General features: G+C 35.2%; 1 protein-coding gene across 3 annotated transcripts in view; it reads right to left on the bottom strand.

Moving 5' to 3' along the window:
- The window catches only part of LOC148945922 (acid sphingomyelinase-like phosphodiesterase 3b), an 83,797-nt gene that overhangs the window by 28,301 nt on the left and 37,169 nt on the right, over positions 1-18,327 (bottom strand). For all 3 annotated transcript variants that reach the window (XM_089097838.1, XM_089097837.1, XM_089097836.1), the window contains exons 2-3: positions 18,033-18,140; positions 4,885-5,098 (exon numbers count right to left, since the gene is read on the bottom strand). In XM_089097838.1, coding sequence (XP_088953964.1) covers positions 4,885-5,098; positions 18,033-18,111 — 293 coding nt within the window. In that variant the 5' untranslated portion in view covers positions 18,112-18,140. The remainder of the gene's footprint in view (positions 1-4,884; positions 5,099-18,032; positions 18,141-18,327) is intronic.

Below are 18,327 nucleotides of genomic sequence, written 5' to 3'. Positions count from 1 at the left end.
AAATAGAAATATTTTTATAAATGGGAGAAATACTAGATGAGTAGTCTTGTGTCTTCAACATCCAGCTAGGTCGTGAATATTTATTATACACTTAACAAAAGAAAATTGGGGGGGGGGGGAGGGGGGAGTTAAGGATGACTGCATGTGATTGCGTATGTAAGGTTTTGTAGAGGGTGATGTTTAGCCATACAAGTTTATAAAATTCGATTTTGTTTTTAATTTGTTTGTTTTAATAAAACCCTTTTTTTCGAAAAAAAAAGAAAAACTAAAAGCACAAGCGACAGTTACATTAAAAAGAAAAAGAAGAAGACAGAAGAAGATCATCTTTTGTAGGTTAGCTCTTCCCCCATTTTTATACAATGTAAAAAAGAACGAAAGAGACATAAAAGCAGAGATATCGCACAGTTTTCTCGGGTGTCCAGGAATTTCAATAAAGACTAAGCAGAAATATCCTAGTTTCAAGGAAATACGCAGGGAGCGGCGAATTCAATTCATGAAACTTAGGGGGGGGGAGGGGAACAAATTTTTTCCCAAAATCTAGGGGAGGAGCACTTCTTGTTTTTTCAGATTTGTCAACGAAAATACCAAAAAGAGACATTCTTCAATTAAAATACCAAATAGTCTTTTTCAAAATTAAAGAGGGGGACAAAATCTATGGGCACATACTCCCAGCTGAAGCCACTGGCAGAGAACGGGACTTAGTCCCCGTCCCCCCTCGTCCCCGAAATCCTCAATTTTCAGAAATTTCTGGGCACATTTTATCAAATTATTAAACAAATTGTTTTTTATTATTACCCCCGCCCCCGCTTAAAATTTCCTCTATGTGCCTTTACAATTCTAGGCTTGTTATTAGAAGTCCTTCTTATCTGGCATGTGATTCGTGAGTGTTTTGCTTTAGGTGATCCGGTTCATTAGCGTTCAATGAACTAATACTTGGACAGAGGTTATCCACATTGGGTGTATTGAACTTTACTCTATCAGATTTTAATAAACTATCGTATATAGAGTTCAACCCAAATTCACCTTTGTCACGATTTAAAGCTGTATTCTTGAATAAATTTTTTTTATTTCAGGAGTTTCACAAAAATTTTGCTTTAAATCCCGGTCCCTAGAAATCAAAGACTTTCAAACAGTTCGTGGTAACGAACTGTAAGTAAGGAGCGACCCGGCTCAATGGTAACCGAAACTCTAGAAAACGGGTTTTTGATACCAATAGATATATCAAAAGAATAATATTTCAATGCTGATTTCAAATATATAACTTTCATCAAGTTTAGTGGTACCCATCAAAAGTTACGCTCCTGAGAAAATTTGGCTGATTTTCAAAAAAAGGGGGTAATACTCCCTAAAACTTATAATACCTTAATGAGAAACACTCCATCATGTTCAGAGTATAAGACCAATCTACTGTAGAGTTTTCAAGCTCCAATCTACAAAAATGTGGAATTTTACATTTTTTGCCAGAAGAAAGATCACGGATGCGTGTTTATTTGTTTTTTTGTTTTTTTTTTTTTTTTTCCCAGGGGTGATCGTATCGACCCAGCGGTCCTAGAATATCTTGGGAGGGCTCATTCGAACGGAAATGAAAAGTTCTAGTGCCCTTTTTAAGTGACAAAAAAAAATGGAGGGCAACTAGGCCCCCTCCCACGCTTATTTTTTTCCCAGTCACCCGATCAAAATTTTGAGATAGCCATTTTGTTCAGTATGGTCGAAAATGTGATAAATACGTCTTTTAGGATGACTTAATCCCCCGAAGTTCCCAGAGGGAGGGCTAAAAGTTATGAACTTTACCCAATGTTAACATATAGTATTGGTTATTGGGAAGTATACAGAAGTTTTCAGGAGGTTTTTTTTTATCGTAGTGGGTGGGAAGGGTGGGTCGGTGGTTATGTTGGAGGATCTGTTAATGAAGGAATTTTTAATGGGGGAAGGGAAATTGCCATGAATGGGGCACCGGACTTGCCACCATTATTTATTGGTTATTGGGAAGTATACAACCATTTTCAGGAAGGATTTTTTCTGGAGGGGGGGGGGCTAGAGGAGGGGTTACTCTGGAGAATATTTCCATGGAGGATGTTTCTTTGGGGTAAGGGACATTTCTATGAAGGGGAAACCGGATTTCCAAGCATTATTTAAAAAACGATCAGAAATTAAAAAAAAAAAACAAGTTTTTTCAACTGAAATGTAAGAAGGAATATTAGAACTTAAAACGAACAGAAATTATAACGTATGTGAGGGGGTTCTCCCCCAAGTCAATACCTCGCTCTTTACGCTACTTTTTTAGTGCTTTCAAAAGAGCTATCTATTCTAATTAAACGGCCTTTGTGATTCAGAGGTTTGTGAATTAAAATTTTTTTAACTTTTAACTTAAAGAGCGTGGTATTGACTAAGGGGAGAACCCCCTCATATACGTAATAACATATACGTAATAAAAAAAAACAATAAAAAAACAAGCGATACGGCTCAATAGTAATCGAAACTTTTAAAAACGGAATTTTGATGTCAATAAATGTATCAAAAGAATGTGTTTATAATGCTGATGATTCTAAATATATAAATTTTATTAAGTTTAGTATTATTCATCAAAGGCTACGAGCCTGAGAAAATTTACTCGATTTTTTTAAGAGGGGGGAAACATCCCCTACAAGTGAAAGAATTTTAATGAAAATCACACCGTCAGATTCAGCGTATCAGAAAACTCTTTTACATAGGTTTCAAGCTCATATCTGCAAAAATCTGCAACTTTGTATTTTTTGCCAGAAGAAAAATATACGAATATAGAAGTCAGTTACGTAAGTTAATTTGTAAAGACATCCAATTAGCAAAAGAAAAGTAAAATTTTTATGCAAATAAAAGCTGCATTAACTAAAAAACGATCAAAAATTAAATAAAAAAAACAAGTTTTTTTAACCGAAATTAAGGAGTGACGTAAAAATTTAAAATGAACAGGAATTATTCCATATATGAAAGGGGTTGTCCCCTCCTCAACGGCTCACTCTTTACGCTATAGTTTGAATCTTTCTCACAACTTTATTTTTTAAAACAATAAAGAACTTTAGCGTAAAGAGCAAGGCGTTGAGGAGGGGACAACCCCTTTCATATACGGAATAATTACATTTCAACTGAAATGTAAGAAGGAATATTAGAAATTAAAACGAACAGAAATTATAACGTATGTGAGGGGGCTCTCCACCAAGTCAATACCTCGCTCTTTACGCTACAGTTTTTTTTAATGCTTTGAAAAGAGATATCTATTCTATTTAAAAGGCCTTTGTGATTCAGGGGTTTGTGGCTGTCCCCTCCTCAACGCCTCGCTCTTTACACTAAAGTTTGACTCTGTCTCACAACTATATTTTTTAAAACAATAAAAAACTTTAGCGTAAAGAGCGAGGCGTTGACAAGGGGACAGCCCCTTTCATATACGGAATAATTACATTTCAACTGAAATGTAAGAAGTAATATTAGAACTTAAAACGAACAGAAATTATAACGTATGTGAGGGGGTTCTCCCCCAAGTTAATACCTCGCTGTTTACGCTACAGTTTTTTTTAGTGCTTTCAAAAGAGCTATCTATTCTAATTAAACGGCCTTTTTGATTCAGGGGTTTGTGAATCAAATTTTTTTTAACTTTTAACGTAAAGAGCGTGGTATTGACTAAGGGGAGAACCCCCTCATATACGTAATAACATATACGTAATAAAAAAAAAACAATAAAAAAACAAGCGATACGGCTCAATAGTAATAGAAACTTTTAAAAACGGAATTTTGATGTCAATAAATGAATAAAAAAAATGTGTTTTTCGTGTCGAATCTAAATGTATAATTTTAATAGGTTTAGTATAACTCATCAATGACTACCAGCCTGGGGAAATTTAATCGATTTTTTAAAAAGGTGGGAAGTATCCCCTACAAGTGAAAGAATTTTAATGAAAATCCCACCGTCAGATTCACAGATTCAGCGTATCAGAAAACCCTATTACATAGGTTTCAAGCTCATATCTGCAAAAATCTGCAACTTTGTATTTTTTGCCAGAAGAAAAATATACGAATATAGAAGTTCGTTACGTAAGTTAATTTGTAAAGACATCCATTTAGCAAAAGAAAAGTAAAATTTTTATGCAAATAAAAGCTGTATTAACTAAAAAACGATCAGAAATTAAATAAAAAAAACAAGTTTTTTTAGCTGAAAGTAAGGAGCAACATTAAAACTTAAATCAAACATACATTATGCCATAGTGGAAAGGGACTATCCCGGGCGCACCACCTTGCTCTGTAAGCTAGGGTTTGACTCTTTCACACAAATCTTTTTCTATGAACAATAAAACACTTTAGCGTAATGAGAGAGGCGGTGAGGCGGTGAAAGTCCCTTTTATGTATGCAATAATTTTTGTTGGAGTTAAGTTTTAATTTTGCTCCTTACTTTGAGTTAAAAAAACTTGTTTTTTTATTATTTAATATCGAACAAAACCGGATTCAAGAAGGTCAAAGAGACTAGCTTCCGCTTATGCTTTGAAAAGAATTAAATTATTAAACAATATGTTGTTTCATTTTGTTTCGTATATAAACTATTGTTTTTAATTGCTTTAGCTTAGTTTCACAACTGATGACGGTCACTGCATATGTGACCGAAATATCTAGTATTTTTTGTAAAATTTTATCACTGTTTGTGAAAATCACTGTCTATTAAAAGGATTTTATCCCTATTTGAACTTTTATTTATCGTCATGGAAAGGCAGTGTGGTCTGCGGAATCATCTAGGTTTTATTGAATTATTTTCTCGGTGTAAAATTGATTCCTTGTTACGTGACATTTTAGAATGACTGAATTGCTGCATAATTTGAACGATATTATGTAAAAAGCAACGCAAGAAGATATAAAACTAACCCTGTCCAAACTATAAAATCCGGGTCACTTTCTTGTTCTGCCATAGCAGCAATAGAAGCTTCAACAAGCTCCCAGGGCGAGTCGCAGCTATATGTCCCGAACTTGCCCGTTTCGACACCAAACCCATCACTAGCTCGATGGCACATCTTTTTGGGATCTCCATTAGAACTGTATTCTCTATCCCAATGGACATCGGTTAATTGCCAGAAAAGGCCTGAAAATATAAACAATGAAAAAAATCCTAAGAATGGAAAAAAATAAGCTATCTCAAAATATCTTCAAATGTGAAAAAAATGTTCCTGTCACTCGGATGAATTCATAGTTCTCTATTCTAAAGAGCAGGGGCGTCGTTTGAGGGGGGGGGGGAGTGGGCGAGTTGCCCCCTAGTAATATGGAGAATAAAACATTATATAGGCCTATCCCCTGCCCCTTGACTATCCGGATGTGGATCCCTCTAGCCCCCCGCCCCAAATATAAATGCTGGAGATTCGCCCATGCTAAAGAGGAAAGGGAAGGACGGTTATGACACAGAAATTCATTTTTCAACAGTTATGAAATACCAGAACCGTCACATGCTTTCAATTTTAGTTCACAAATTTAAATTTTTCCGTGGCGGCAAGAGTAATTCTTTACTTTTTCGTGGGCATTGAAAATAAAAGCGTTTTTTTTTGTCCGTGTTTTTATTTTAATTTACACTTTTTAGTCTTCGGTAAAACTTGCAATCAAGTTTCGCTGTTCATTCTAACAATTAAATCAGCGATTTTGGTGGTAACATTTCATACTGAGACCACATCAATCCCTCCCTCAAAGCAATCAATACCAAAGCATTAAGACCAATTGATACCTAAAGATTATTTTACGAGCTTTAGCATCGGCTGACCGTCCCAAAGATAAAGGGACCATTAACGATTTTTTCCACTACCACAGGGAGCTCCCAAAGCTACCAAATGATATTTATTAAAATTTTGTAAATAAGAAAATGATAAGAGTATCTTGAATTTGCCAACAGTCCGTAAAGCAAACGAAAGGCTAATTTAAAATACAGAAGAATATAACCTTTGACTAATTGTTCAATAAAGCGATGTCTATTCAAAGTACCTACAGCGTAAGAAATACGTCCCCTTGTCGGCAAGGTTTCAATTAAAGCGGGTAACACCAGAGGGAACTCCCAAAACTGTCAAACTGATCAAATGATGCTTCCTTTGAGCTGATTTTTAATTTTTTCCTCATAGGTGTGCTAGGAAATTTTTAGGGACTGTCCTTTTTAGAAATGCAGGAAGAAATTCTACTCCGCTTAATAAAAAAAAAATCAAACTTTCCTAAAGATGTAGGCTTCAGTAAATTTCAATGTCCATCTTCGGCACAATAGGGGAGAAGCTAAATGGTTTTTCTCCCCACAAAGTGACAAATTTTATAATAGACGAGATTGCGCGATTCTTTAGGGTACCACATCACCTTAGCCGTAAAGTTTTTGACCTTTGAAGGTTTGATCTTCTCTGATCCTCTTTAACTTAAACGAATTCGAATAAAAAAGCCTTTAAAAAGTAGTTATAATCCGACGTAGGTTGATCGTATATTACGCCATGAGTTTGACGTGGCAATGGTGTCATCAAAAAACGCATATGAAGCTTTTCTACTAATGCGATATTCTCTGGAAGATGCAGGGTTACCACCTCTAGTGATTCATCACTATTTCTACTGATTTTTTATATTGTCTAAACAAAAAATCACTAAATTTGCACATGAATCACAAGATTATTGAAGAAAATCAGTAAATCAACCAGAAAAATCACTAAAATCTAGTTTTTGTCACCGGGTGGCAACACTGGTAAGAGGGACACATTCAACCCAAAAGTCCTGAGCCTTTTAGGAAAACCTGACAAACCCATTTCTTGCGATTGCCCTTTGTATCCCATGTAAAAAAAAAACGGTAAAATACATGCTGTAGCATTGTAATAGGGGTTGTGTGGGAGGAAGTTTCGTAATCTGGGCAGTCACTACAAAGATTGATCATTAACACAGTTGTGGTTAAATGTAAAGAAAATATTCACTTTCAAGAAAATAAAACTCAGTTGTGTAATAGTAAGCCTAAAATATATGAAATCCCTAGATGAGAACAAAACACATTAATTATTGAGCCAAAAAACGAGGTCGAACAAACAAATCCTTGCCTGGTCAAGGGTAGGGATGAGGGCAATTCCTACCCTATTATAATTCTGGCCTGCTTTATGTTTATGTCACTCTTTGTTGTAGTTAAATAGCTTCAGCTATTTTGTGCTTTTTTGGTATATTGCGATAAGTATGTTTAGGAAAATGGCAAATTCAGAGCTCTGGCCTAACTCTTAAATACGAGTCGTATGTAGGCTACTCTGAAAAACACGATTTTTTGTTTGTGTTGACGATTGGAATCTGACTGGTTTATAATAGCAAGATTTTGCTAAGAATTAATCACTTCTCTAGGGGGTGTGACGTCCATTCAAGAAAATGAGGAGGCAAGGATATTTCTTTTTCGGCTTTTAGATGAAGATACAAATAACCCAGGCTCTCTCCAATTGGCACCCCTGATGTTATAGATGGTGTCTCCACTTATTTATGTCTTCCCTCGCATCCAATCTTACTCTTGCATACCCGTAACACGTCTTATAGGTGATTTTGATGTACTTGCGTCCCACATAGTTTTTAAGGTACTGTTCTATTAGCTCGATGCCATGCGACATATCATATAGCGAACATGATAAAAGAAACTAGTCAAGGAGGTTATTTCAACAAAAAAATCCTGGTAATTCAACGGAAGGTTATTTCAACAGAAACTAGTCAACGGTTATTTCAACGGAAACTAGTCAACGGTTATTTCAACGGAAAACGGATGAGCATTGCAAACAGTGATTTCTCCCTCCGTTTACAACATTTAAACTTTTGCTTTTTGGGGTTGAAGGGGCAAAAAAAGGTACCTAGTTTAGATTTAGTTACGTATTTAATATATGTTATGCTCTACTCCCACTCCCCTGATGTGCAAATACATAGCCGAGATTGGTTGCTAAATTATTATATTTTTATCCTACTTTGTTTTATTTCACAGGCATTAACCAAACTTCACTTCTAGCATGACATCAAGTTGATTGAACAGTACCGTTTTTAATTCCACATCTTCTGTTTGGACTGAAAAACTTCCCTCCCTCCCCCACACACACAAATAATGCCCTAGTAGAGAAAAAGCAATCCTGGTCCTAGTAGAGAAAAGGCAATCAGCATCCTATGAAAAGTACAGCCATATTCTCTCTCCAACTCATGATTTTGAAATTTCGTGTACTATCGACGAATGTCTTCATTATTGTGAACGCCTAGTTTATATCTTCCATAATTAGGGCGAAAAATTAGCTTGTGATGATTCATGCCCCATGCGTAAAGTCCAATGGCACTTCAAAATCTGGAATTCCCAGAAAAGATTAAACATAACGAGATTAAGTTCAACAAACAAAGCAACCTTGCATCTGCGCAGAAATATCTATTATGTAAGAAAGCTATAATCAGGGGTTAAAAGAGACAAAATAACATTTTTTGGTTATAGGTACAAACCCAGGGATGTTTCGTATACGAAGATTTGTCTAAGAAACGACAAAGTACATGGAAATTATGGGAAGCAATTGTCAACATCATGCAAATTCAGGATCCAAGACCCCCCCCACGTATATACCCGTGCACGCTTATAAAATCGAAAATTCTGGTTGAAAAAATAGACTTTCTAACATCCCTTAGCGGCCACCTCTGATCTTTGTCATAAGTTTGAACTAAGTACAAACCCTGATCAGCATACAATTAACTACGAATCTTTTCAGACAAGAGTGAGAGAGGGGGAGAGGTAAAACGGAAAGAACAACAACTTAACTATATAAAACAGACTCATGTATGCGGTTCTTCAAAGTCGGCAACCTCTTGGATATGACAGGCACATATATGGAATTATTTATGTGGAAGATGGAGGGAGGAGCAAAATTATCATAAATATGCAAATTATATTGTAAACATTTCAAGATGAGTGGGGGGGGGGGAAAAAACCCCCTCCTGCGTACGTGCTAGAACTGGTGGTCTAAGTTCAGCCGCCTCAGATTCCAAAAGCTACATGCTTTATTATTATTCAATGACCTAGAAATATGTTTTCCATAGTTAAGCCCCCCCCCTTCCAAAACACTGCAAATGATTTTATGTGATAGACTTCAGAGGGCTGAGCACAAAATATTAATAATTATTAGACTTAGAAGGGGCTAGGCCCTCACAAGCCCGTCCTCGAACGTATCATGCAAGCACACAGATTGCTTGATGTAAGTGTAAAAATGCTGTGATTCAGACTGCGGCTGCTTACCTCGGTCCAGTTTAGAGCCCAGTCTTGCTTCACCGCATTTGTTTGGTAAACAGCCCAGTGTAAACACTTATATACCGACAAAGTATTATTCACACCTGAAAACAGCAATTTTCTTAAATTTGTCTTTTGGTTGTCTCAAAATATGAAATTCCTAGGCAGTGGCACGTTTTCGCCGGTATTGCAATATTGAATCGTGAAAACAAATAAACAATGCTAATATGTTGAATTTGACAACGCTTCCGTAAAAATTCAAACTTGCACCAGACGGTTCTGCCTTGTTTCACTATAAACCAATTAGAAAAGTTGACAAGGCAGAAGCACGGATGTCGGATACTGTATTGGAACTGAAACATTCAAAGGTACTTGTGCATTATAACTAAACCAGCGCTACACTGTACAAGGAAACCAGACATGGAAATCCGTCAAACGGCTATTTTGCAATTAAATTTGCAATTTCCAGGTGGAAATTGCAATTTAATTTGTATTTACTTCAAATTTCATACGAATTAAATACCAACCTGGAACAGTTTATTAACTAATGCCTTAATATGCATTGTAATTTATTATTAAAACACGAGTAATTTTAATGAGCAATGAGTAAAATATGAGTTTTGATCCCTTAATACTCATTAATTACTATTAGATTGGTCATTTGCCTCCATTTCTCCCACTTTGATGATGAATGTACAGAAGTTAATTCAGTAAATACGCTAATAAACCATATTCACAAAAATTTAATACAAATATAATTTTCGATCGTTCCAGCTGTTAATTGGCTCTCACCTGGAACGGAATATTAAATTATTATTAAATATTATTAACTTTTCGTCGGACCGGGAACACGCCCTAGATCAGTTGATTGCAAACCGTAATTTCTCATTGCAATTACAATATTTAAACTTTTTTTTGGGGGGGGGGGGGGGGTACCTAGGTTAGGTTGGGTTACGTTTTTAATATATGCTATAATTTACCCCCACCCCCATAATTTGCAAATGTATTTACTAATTTGTAATTTGCAAATATTTTCATCCTATTTTATTTTATTTCATGAGCATTAACTAAACTTGACTTCTTTCGTGTATAGCGCTGGTTTAGTTATAATGCACAAGTACCCATTCCAAAATTAGCAAATTGCTCTTATTTTTGGCTGATTTTATCTCTTTTTTTATTAGCCACCTACTACTATCAAAAAGTGCATAACTCCACATGGAGATCTTTTCCATTAAAACGGAATTTCCAATTGCACCTACTTTTTTAAGATATACGGTTGTGCAAATTTCCACTTTACCAACTGAAACGGTCATATTTCATTTGTACGGTAATTGGTACTTTAAAACAAACTTCTGAAACTTTGGCCGCAGAGTCAAGTCAATCAAAGAAGTTAATTCCCAGGAGGGGTTTCTAATAACAAAGACCCCTTACTTGACAACACTGACAGAAAACGTAGGAATGCAAAATATGCAGCCTACTCCAGTTTTTACTTTCATTTGTGTCGACAGATAGCAAATTTTTGTCTGGAATTATTTTCACAAATCTCGGCAAAGGTAATAAATATAGGTCTAAAATAAATAAAGTGGTATAATATGTATGTCTGGGTTGTCTGTAATATGTCTAAAAAGGTATTTATTTTTACAATCTAAGAAACAAAATTCATTCAAATTCCCAACAAATAACGAACTATAGAGAAGACGTTTTAGCTGCTAACCCCACGAAGATAGAGGCACGCCAGTGGGATTTTTTTCATGGGAGGAGGGGCATTTTGAGGGCGATCATAAAATTCAAAAGTAGATATAAAACGATATCAAAATTAAAAAAAAATGCAGGGAATTAAAGGGGAATCTTAAAAATGTTAAAATCTCGGCATGGGTTCGGGACCTAAAAATGAGGGATATACTTCTTGAGTGTTTAGAAAAATTCTCTCCTTTCCCCTCCAAAAAAGGTAATCCCAGACTAGAATACTTCTTTTCAAATGCACATATTGTTTGGAAAGGACGCCAATCCTAAATGCTTTAATCCTTTGCGCCTTAGAAATGCATATCTAAAGACATGAAGTGTAAGAAAACTTAAAAATCTTCAAATGCCTTGCAAGTGGAAAAAAATTTTTTTACAACCCACAAAAATTGAAACTAACATAACTAAAAAGGAAAGCGTTGGGTTTTTTTTTTTTTTTTTTTTTTTTTTTTGGCTACCCAGGAAAATTAGAACTGGCATGACTAAACATGAAAGCGAGGGATGGTAAAAAGCAATAAAAATACATTTTAACAACCCAGAAAAATTGAAACTGATAGACTAAAAATGAAAGTGTGGGGCATTGAAAAACGGTAAAAATCCATTTTCTTTTCGTCTACCTAGAAGACTGAAATTGACAGTCTTTCGTGTATAAACACGAAAACTTCGAGCGATGTAAAGTAGGCAAAAGGAAGTAACTTTTTCTCAAAAAGTTTGAAACCGAGATGACTGAACAAAAAAGCATGTGGCATTAAAAAAAAAACATTTAAATATATTTAATTGGCTGCTCAGAAAATTGAAACTGAAACGACTGGGAATGAAAGCCTGGGATAATGAAAAGCAGGCTAAAAGCAGCGAACACATTTTTTTTTTGCTACCCAGAAGAATTGAAACTGACATGACTAAAAATGAAAGCGCGGAGCAGTCATGGCAAATTTTATAACTATTAAAGGATGAATATTAAGGTGAAGAAGGCACCACACTTTTATTTTGGGCTTTGAAAAATACATTAAGGGGTTTCTCTTTTACTTTTTTGCACATTTGGAGACAAGTGCTTTTCATAACTACATTTTTACGCGCAAGCTAATCCTTCGAAGATTTGATCTTCTTTGATTCTCTCTGACCTAAATTAATTTCAAAAAACGAAGTTTTCCCGAGGGAAGTAAAGAGCGAGGTTGAAACTTAAAACGGACAATATTATATATATAAACTAGTACAAATAAACCAACTAATTATGTTCCCTATGTTTCTAGGATTACAGAAAATAAGCGCTTTACTGAAAACACAAAAGCCGAGCATACAAAACAAAAATATCGATTTGGGAGTCAAAAGTGAGTATGTAGCCTGACAACAATAAACTAATCTATAAAGCTTTTCATAGTCTTGCACCATTTGTGACATCAGTAACTTTCCGTATACAATTAAAATTATCTTAAAAATATAAAATTAAATATTTTTTAACAGCCGCAAAGTAATTGAACAGCATACAAAAATATTGGGTTGGTTTATCAGGTAGCACTTTGGTCTCGCCAGCTATAATACCAATAGTGACTAATATACAATCTTAAATTGTAAGAAATATGCTTTAATATTACTTTAAATTAAGATCAAATAAGACATAATATAAACTCTAAAAATCTGGTTATTTCTCTCTATACAACAGTGAATTTCAAGCTATGATACAAATTCTAAAGCTAGTCTATAGTCCTAGTACTATCAAGATGGCTTTACTTCGAACTTGCCTACAATCTAATCATGCCATGTCCTTTTCAGAACCAAAACGAGAATCAGTCATTGAACTGAGCCATTGGGCAGAAGTGATAACAAATTAAACGAAAAAAGGCCACAATCCTAAAATGGATTGTTGCTTTATCTTAAAAGGGATCGATAATATTTTATTCTGTAAAATTGTCCTTAATTGGCTTGCTTAATTGGCTGCAGAACGTTTGTTTCAAGAACTAAGGGGAAAGGACGTCCCTTCTCTTTCAAGCTTAATTTTTTGTAGATTTTTAGTTGAGAAGTTTTTAGTTTTAGTTAATCTGTTTTCGCAATAATCTTTTGCTTTTAAGATGAGTAGGCGATTTATGAAACTTACTAAGAGGTTCTGGATATGTGAGGGGATCTTATAAACCTCCAGTTAAGGGCTTTGGACCATAATTATTGCAATGGTTTATGCTTCGAAACTCTTCCAATTAATAAGTGGCACCAAAAGTGCCGTTTTGAGTGTTATATAGCACTTATGGATGGTAAAATTGATAAAAAAAAAAGCACGTAGATATGAGTAATAGGTTTAAAATGAGCCTTCCAGGGATGTTTTAAATAAGGAGTGCACCATATTTGCAAAAATAGTGAATTATCTGAAAAGCAATCAGAAGAAGGGGCAAACCATGATTGTTTAAAAATCCAAGCGGACTCGAACGCATGATAATCTAATTTAAAGAATCAGATTTTAATTCTGATTTCAAATATATAAGTTTCATCAAGTTTAATTTTACCTCACAAAAGTTACGCGCCTGAGAAAATTTGGCTGATTTTCGAAAAAAGGGGAAAAGACCCCCTAAAAGTAGTAGACAGTGAATAAACACCACACCATCATATTCAGCATATCAGAGAACCTTACTGTAGAGGTTTCAAGCTCCTATCTACAAAAATGTGGAATTTTCCATTTTTTACCAGAAGAAAGATCACGGATGCGTGTTCATTTGTTTGTTTGTTTTTTCCCCTAGGGGTGATCGTAGGGACCCATTTGTCCTAGAATTATGTGCGAGGACTCATTCGAACGGAAATTAAAGTTACTAGTGCCCTTTTTAAGAAAAAAAAAAAATACAGGGCAACTAGGCCCCCTCCCACGCTCATTTTTTCCCAGTCACCCGATCAAAATTTTAAGATAGCCATTTTGTTCAGCATGATCGAAAATATTATAACTATGTCTTTTAGGATGACTTAATCCATCGAAGCCCCCAGGAGGAGGGCTGAAAGTTATGAACTTTACCCGATGGTAACATATAGCCTAGTATTGGTTAATGGGACCCGGCTCAATGGTAACCAAAACTCTAGAAAACGGTATTTTGATACAAATAGATGCATAAAAAAAATTCAATTTTAATATTGATTTCAAATATATAAGTTTCATAAAGTTTAATTCATACCAATTAAAAGTTACGCGCCTGAAAAAATTTAATTGATTTTCAAAAATAGTGGGTTATACCCTCTAAGCGCTAGAGACCCGGAATGACAAGTGCAACATCATAGTCCTTGGCTAAGCAAACACTATTTTAGAGATTTCAAGCTCGTATCTACGAAAATATGAAATTTTGCATTTTTTGCCACAAGAAAGATCACAGGTGCGTGTTTATTTATTTTTTTTCCCAGGGGTGATCGTATTGACCCAGTGGTCCTAGAATATCGTGGGAGGGCTCATTGGTATGGAAATTAAAAGTTCTAGTCCCCTTTTTAAGTGACAAAAAAATGGAGGGAAACTAGGCCCCCTCCCACGCTCATTATTTTCCCAAAGTCACCTGATCAAAATTTTGAGATAGCCATTTTTGTTCAGCATGTTCGAAAATATTATAAGTATGTCTTTTAGGATGACTTAATCCCCCGAGGTTCCCGGGAGGAGGGCTGAAAGTTATGAACTTTACCCAATGTTAACATAGAGTATTGGTTATTGGAAAGTATACAGTGCAGACGTTTTCAGGGGAGATTTTTCCTGGTAGTGGGGGGTGGGGGGGTCGGACAGTGACGTACGTAGGGGGGGCCTACGGGCCCGGGTCCCCCGAAATCTCACGATTTTTTTCATTTTCCCATAATTTTCTGTTTTTTCTCACAGAATAATGGGTTTGATGGATTTGCCCCCCCCCCCCCGAAACAAACTCCTGCATACGTGCCTGGGGTCAGGGGTTGTGTAGGTGGATCTTTCCATGAAGGAATTTTTCATGGGGGATGGGACATTGCTATGAAGGGGACGCCGGACTTCCCAGCATTATTTAAAAAAAGATCAGAAATTAAATATAAAAAAACAAGTTTTTCCACTGCAACAGCAGCAACATCAAAACTTTAAACGAACAGAAAATATTACATATATGATTGGGTTCACCCCCTAGTTAGTGCCTCACTCTTTAAGCCAGAGATTTTTTAGTACTTTCATAAGAGCTATTTATTCTATTTAACGGCCTTTGTGATTAAGCGGTAATTTTGAAAGAATTGGAACAATATTCGAACTTTAGCTTAAAGAGCAAGGTATTGACTAGGGGACCCCATAATACAGGTATTAAAAATATATGAATATAGAAGTTCGTTACGTAAGTTAATTCGTAAGTTACGTATATTTATTACTCATAAAAACGTTCGTAAATAAAATGAAACAAGTTTCGAGAAAGCCATTTAACCAAATAAAAGTAAATTAATATGAAAATTTTGTTTTAATTATTCATGCGATGTGAGCCAAGATCAAAACCTGCATTTATTCAAAAACGTTCAAAAATTAAATTAAAAAAACAAGTTTTTTTTAACTGGAAGTAAGGAGCAACATTAAAACTTAAAACGAACAGAAATTATTCCGTATATGAAAGGGGCTGTCCCCTCCTCAACGCCTTGCTCTTTACCCTAAGTTTGACTTTCTCACAACTATTTTTTTTAAACAATAAAAAACTTTAGCGTAAAGAGCGAGGCGTTGAGGGGACAGCCCCTTTCATATACGGAATAATTTCTGTTCGTTTTAAGTTTTAATGTTGCTCCTTACTTTCAGTTAAAAAAACCTGTTTTTTTTATTTAATTGCTCTCTAAAACAAAATAAAACACCGGAAACGTTTGAGTCAGCTGTTGCAGAACATGTTTATAATTTTCCTCATCACAGTATTTTATTTGATCAAACAACAATAGTAGATACGTCTTTTAGGACTTTTACAAAGCTTCAGGGAAATTATAGAAATAAAAAAGATAATATATGGTGGTATTAGTATCAATAGAGATGAAGGGGAATTTAGGATCCATTCAATTTATAATAGTTTTATTAAAAAGCAGGTAAGATTTTCAACCAGTACTGATTTTAATAAGTTCTGAAACGAAAAATAACCTTGTGAACAAAGGTCAGAATGGGTTAAATGCTGGGAAAAGTAAACGAATTGCAGCTAAGCTTGCAAGCAAACGAATCCGTTCAATTTATAATTCAAACAGTGGTTGATGAACTTGTGAGATTTAATTAGGAGTTATGGGTCGGGGGTTAGCTGACCTTTATTGTTTTGGCTTAAGTATAAATATATTCTTCATTTTTTGATAGATTTCCATTTATATAGCCTACTGTGAGGAGGCGAATTTGAGTCATTATAGACATTCGATTTTGTTTAGACATCACTGAACAGAAGTGTTTATTTAATATGTGAATTTTGTTTCCTATTTATTTATATTTTTTCTTTTGTTGTTTTTTCTTTCTCTTTGTGTTTAGTATGTTTTTATTTTGATGTAAGTTAAGGTTTTTAAAAAGAACATTTTTTGTTTCATTTTCTTTTCGTTGAGAAAGGCTCCCGGAAGTGGGGCCGAAATATTCGGAGTATGTTTGTTTAATTAAGTGTTTATTTTATTGTATTCACTGCTTTATAAAAATTAAAACACGTTTTTCTTGCTTAATTTTTCGTTAATGGAAAAGCAATGTGGTCTAAGAAATTATTCATTAGCCCTAGCCTTGCCACTTGAGACATGGCACACAAAGTGCCGTTTTTAGTGCCATTTGAAACTTGCAGGTGGTTGAATTTATCGGAAGAACGTAGATATGAGCCAAACATTTTATATGAGCTATCAAAAATCTATCTAAGATGTTCTGGTAGCCCGCTAGCCCCACCCCTTGAGAAACGGCATAAAAAATGACTTTTTTCGTGCCATATGGTACTTGCAGATGGCGGAATTTATATAAACCACGTACATATGTGAAATAGCTTTTGAATGAGCTCTTAAGCATCTCTCTATGATGTTCTAGTAACCCGCTAGGTCTGGAGAAAGAAAGAAGAAAAAAAAGGCCGTTTTAACGTTTTTTATCTTTTGGTTACATTGGGCTGTGGTTCGCTCTTTACTACGTTGCAGCTAATGCTTCAACCATGACAGAGTTCCTTGCAAATTCTCCCCAGAAACTAGTTAACATTGAAATCTTAATAAATGATAGAATTTGCAAAAACCTAGTAAATATAAGCAATAGCTTTTACTTAAGCCATTAAACATCTATCTACGATGGTGTGGTAGCCTGCTAATCTTTCAGTAACTTCATTTTATATGAGCTATAAAAAATCTGTCTATGATGTTCTGGTAGCCTCCTAGTGGAGGGTCATACCATCATCAAAACCATATTTATTTGACCTTCGAACTATGTTAAACAGAATGGCTATCTCGAAATTTTTATAGAACGACTTTGGGGGAAGGGAACCTTCAGAGGGGGTAGTTACCCTCCAATCTTTTCGGTCACTTAAAAAAGGCACTAGAAAATTTAATTTCCGTTCAAATGAGCCATTAAACATCTCTCTATGATGTTCTGGTAACCCGCTAGGCCTAGTGAAGAAAAAACGGGAGACAGATCATTGCTACCAATGCAAAAAGGCGATTTTCCTTGTTGTTCAAGGAGGGGGATTGTAATATCCCTGTGTAAGGTTTTTGACCATGTTGATTCCAGTGGTACACTTTTCATTTTGATCTGACGCCATTTTCGAGTGGTGTCAGGCTTTTTTTCGAAATCACCATAAATTTCAATTTGCAATAAACTTTTACTTTTAAGACGAACCGAAATAATAATTACAATCCTTGAATCAATGTCAGATGGCAATTTTTTTTCAAAATGCGTTTTCTAACTTTTAGGTACTATGGGCTGCGGTTCGCTCTTTACTAGGTTGCAGCTACCGCTGCAACCATGATGGGTGAAGTCAAATCAAAGCGTTTAAAAAGAGGAGATATCTTGCAGGTTCCCGGACTTCATCAACCGATACACTAGGGCTGTATATAAAAAAAGTTTGCTTTAAATTCATGTAACCAAACTTACCCTCACAGTCATGTTTAAAAATAAAGATAAGCAATGTCTTACCTTTTGGCTCTGTCAATGGCTCAGGCCTTGCCATTATCTGCCCTCCTAGCGTCAAGCACAATGTCCATAACAATATCATAACCGCTTTGAAAAAGCGAATAATCTCGTCTAAAAAAACAAGAAAGTTTGAAACCTACAAAATTTGCACACGAAAAGGATAAATAATTTTTTTTTTTTAATGCTGAAATTTTAAAATGTAACTCACTCTAGGGCAGAAATTATCTTAAATATTTGGCCGTTCTAAAAAAAATCACAAATGCAGTATTTTTCCTGACTTCGAGATTTTGGAACCTAA

The sequence above is a fragment of the Artemia sp. Qi Xiang Cuo genome, chromosome 12 (genome assembly GCF_049724085.1).
Source record: "Artemia sp. Qi Xiang Cuo chromosome 12, ASM4972408v1, whole genome shotgun sequence".
Taxonomy (NCBI): domain Eukaryota; kingdom Metazoa; phylum Arthropoda; class Branchiopoda; order Anostraca; family Artemiidae; genus Artemia; species Artemia sp. Qi Xiang Cuo.
The sequence above is the reverse complement of the archived record's forward strand: the minus strand, read 5'-3'. Positions and strand labels throughout refer to the sequence as shown.